The sequence below is a fragment of the Arachis ipaensis genome, chromosome B04, assembly GCF_000816755.2.
Source record: "Arachis ipaensis cultivar K30076 chromosome B04, Araip1.1, whole genome shotgun sequence".
In the NCBI taxonomy this organism is placed as follows: Eukaryota; Viridiplantae; Streptophyta; class Magnoliopsida; order Fabales; family Fabaceae; genus Arachis; species Arachis ipaensis.
The window spans coordinates 128333315-128335482 of NC_029788.2; the positions used below are offsets into that span (position 1 = coordinate 128333315).

General features: G+C 40.8%; 1 protein-coding gene across 1 annotated transcript in view; it reads right to left on the reverse strand.

Moving 5' to 3' along the window:
• LOC107637319 (cyclic nucleotide-gated ion channel 2) overlaps nucleotides 1-1766 on the reverse strand; it is a 6614-nt gene extending 4848 nt beyond the window's left edge. Inside the window, exons 1-2 of the mRNA XM_021122640.1 lie at nucleotides 1375-1766; nucleotides 647-1295 (exon numbers count right to left, since the gene is read on the reverse strand). Coding sequence (XP_020978299.1) covers nucleotides 647-1295; nucleotides 1375-1400 — 675 coding nt within the window. The 5' untranslated portion in view covers nucleotides 1401-1766. The remainder of the gene's footprint in view (nucleotides 1-646; nucleotides 1296-1374) is intronic.

The following is a 2168-nucleotide window of genomic DNA, read 5'->3' on the forward strand; positions in this document are numbered from 1 at the left end:
AATATTTTTATTAAAATACACTTAAAAGTAGAATTATTATTCATTATTATTAAAATTTTTCTCATTGGATCGAACAACTTCTTCTCCATCTAAGAGCAAACTTCATCTAATTATAAAATTAATATTTATTAACCATTAAATAATTTAACAAATTTTATTAAATTATCATCTACCAATTTTTAGTAGAAATGTTAGAGGGAAGTAATTTTGTGACTTGTAACCATCAAATAGTCATTAATGATGGTTTTAATGGTGTGAGATTAGTGTGATATTTCATCCAATGACTCACTTTTCTTTACTGATTACATACTTATAAGAATTTAACAAAGTTGCTGCCGCTGGACATTTCCTAATTTTTACTATTACCTTCAAAGCTTCATCTATTATTAAGTTATAAATGTAGGAAAAGGACGAATATATTTTGGAACAGAGAGACAATAGAAGTATGCATGAATGATTGCTAGCAATAATTACTACAATGAAAATCGGATTTACAGTGAAGTGTACTCTCCATGGTTAATGAAAGAAAACAGTAGCAGCCAAGATACCAACACGTGGTTCAAAAGAAAAAACCAGTGAAGCATGAAAGAGTAGCGTTTGTTCGGTGCGGTGGTGCCAGAAAAAGAAAAAGAAAAACGTAACGAACCTGCGGAACTGGCAGAATTACAAAGGCATCGAACCAAAATCCCTTCATCGATCGCAGGTAGTGCGACGCGATTGCACGCGCGTCCCATACAAGCTTCCCGCACCCGACAACCATCGACTCCCTCGAAACATACGCCACCTTGAACTGCAGCCACACGTGGAATAGATGCACCGCGTCCACACACGTCCGCGCCACCGTCACCATCGCCGCCAGCCCTCCGTCCATGTACAGGCACGGCGACCCTTCCCTCCCGATGGAGAGCGCGTAGAAGAACAACGGGTCAATTGCCAGCGCCACTCCACGCGCTAGCAATAGAGCCCGGTTCCATACTTGCACACGCTTGCTCCTCGGGTCCAGAACCTGTCCGAAAGGCCCCGACTGAATTCTTGTCCGAACAGTCGGAGCCTTTTTGGACCGGTTCTGGATTGGAACGAGGGAGGATCCCGCACAAGCCTCCCATTGTGGCTGGTGAAAGCCGTCGCAGCTGGTGGAGTGGAACACCGGCACGCCTACTTGCGTGCAAGCGTAACACTCCACCGGTCCTGCGACAGGATTGTCATCAGCCACAGTATCGCTGCTGGTAGTACTATCTCCTCTGTTGGAGCCGCTTGAATTGTGGGATTGAGAGTTGAATAGTCGAGCAATACACCTAATAAAAGAACAAAAATTCAACATAGTATAAGCATATAACTAGAAACATGCATATATAGAATGATAGAGATAGATACCCAGAGAGAGAGGAGAAGCTGGGCATGGTTGGGGATAGACGGTAACCATGGGAATGAAAGTAACGAGGAGAGAATGGAAGTGGTGGTGGTGAATGAATGAATGAAATAGAATAGAAGAGAGAGTTAGTTGAGGGTCATGAAGAAGGAGGGAGAGGGTGGGGTTGGAATGTGTCAGGGTTGGCACATGGTGGAGTAGTTTTGTGTTTGTGTTGGTAACTTATTATTATAGAGGTAAGAGCAAGCAATTAAGCATGGAAATAAGATGAAACCAAATGAGAAGACAAAAAGGGTAGAAAAGAAAGTGAAATTGCATGTGAATTGGGGTGAAATAGTGAACTTGTGCTTACGGTTACGCAAATGAAAAAGAGGTGGTTGGAGAATGGAGAGCGGTGTGGGGTATTTAGAGTTTCAGAATTCAGAATGAATTGAACTATACATACATACATACACATATTATTATGTACTGTGGTGATGACCCATTTAGCTGTTGGCTGTTTTGCCCCTTTCTGCCTTCATGAGGGGACCACATAAACCCTTCATTTTGTTTTTGATTGCCTACTTGCATTATTGTTATCCTTCTCTATTTCTTCTTCTTCTTCTTATCTTCAACATATTTACAATTTTACATCCATCACCATTTTGAGGTTAATAATGATATAAGAGTTTAGAATCACTACCACTTCATCACCTCTTTGGCCAACACATACATTTTATCTTATTTAACCCCACACCTCAAATAGGTTCATGTTATTTTCATCATGCATGTGCTCCTTCATTCATTCATGTATTATTTT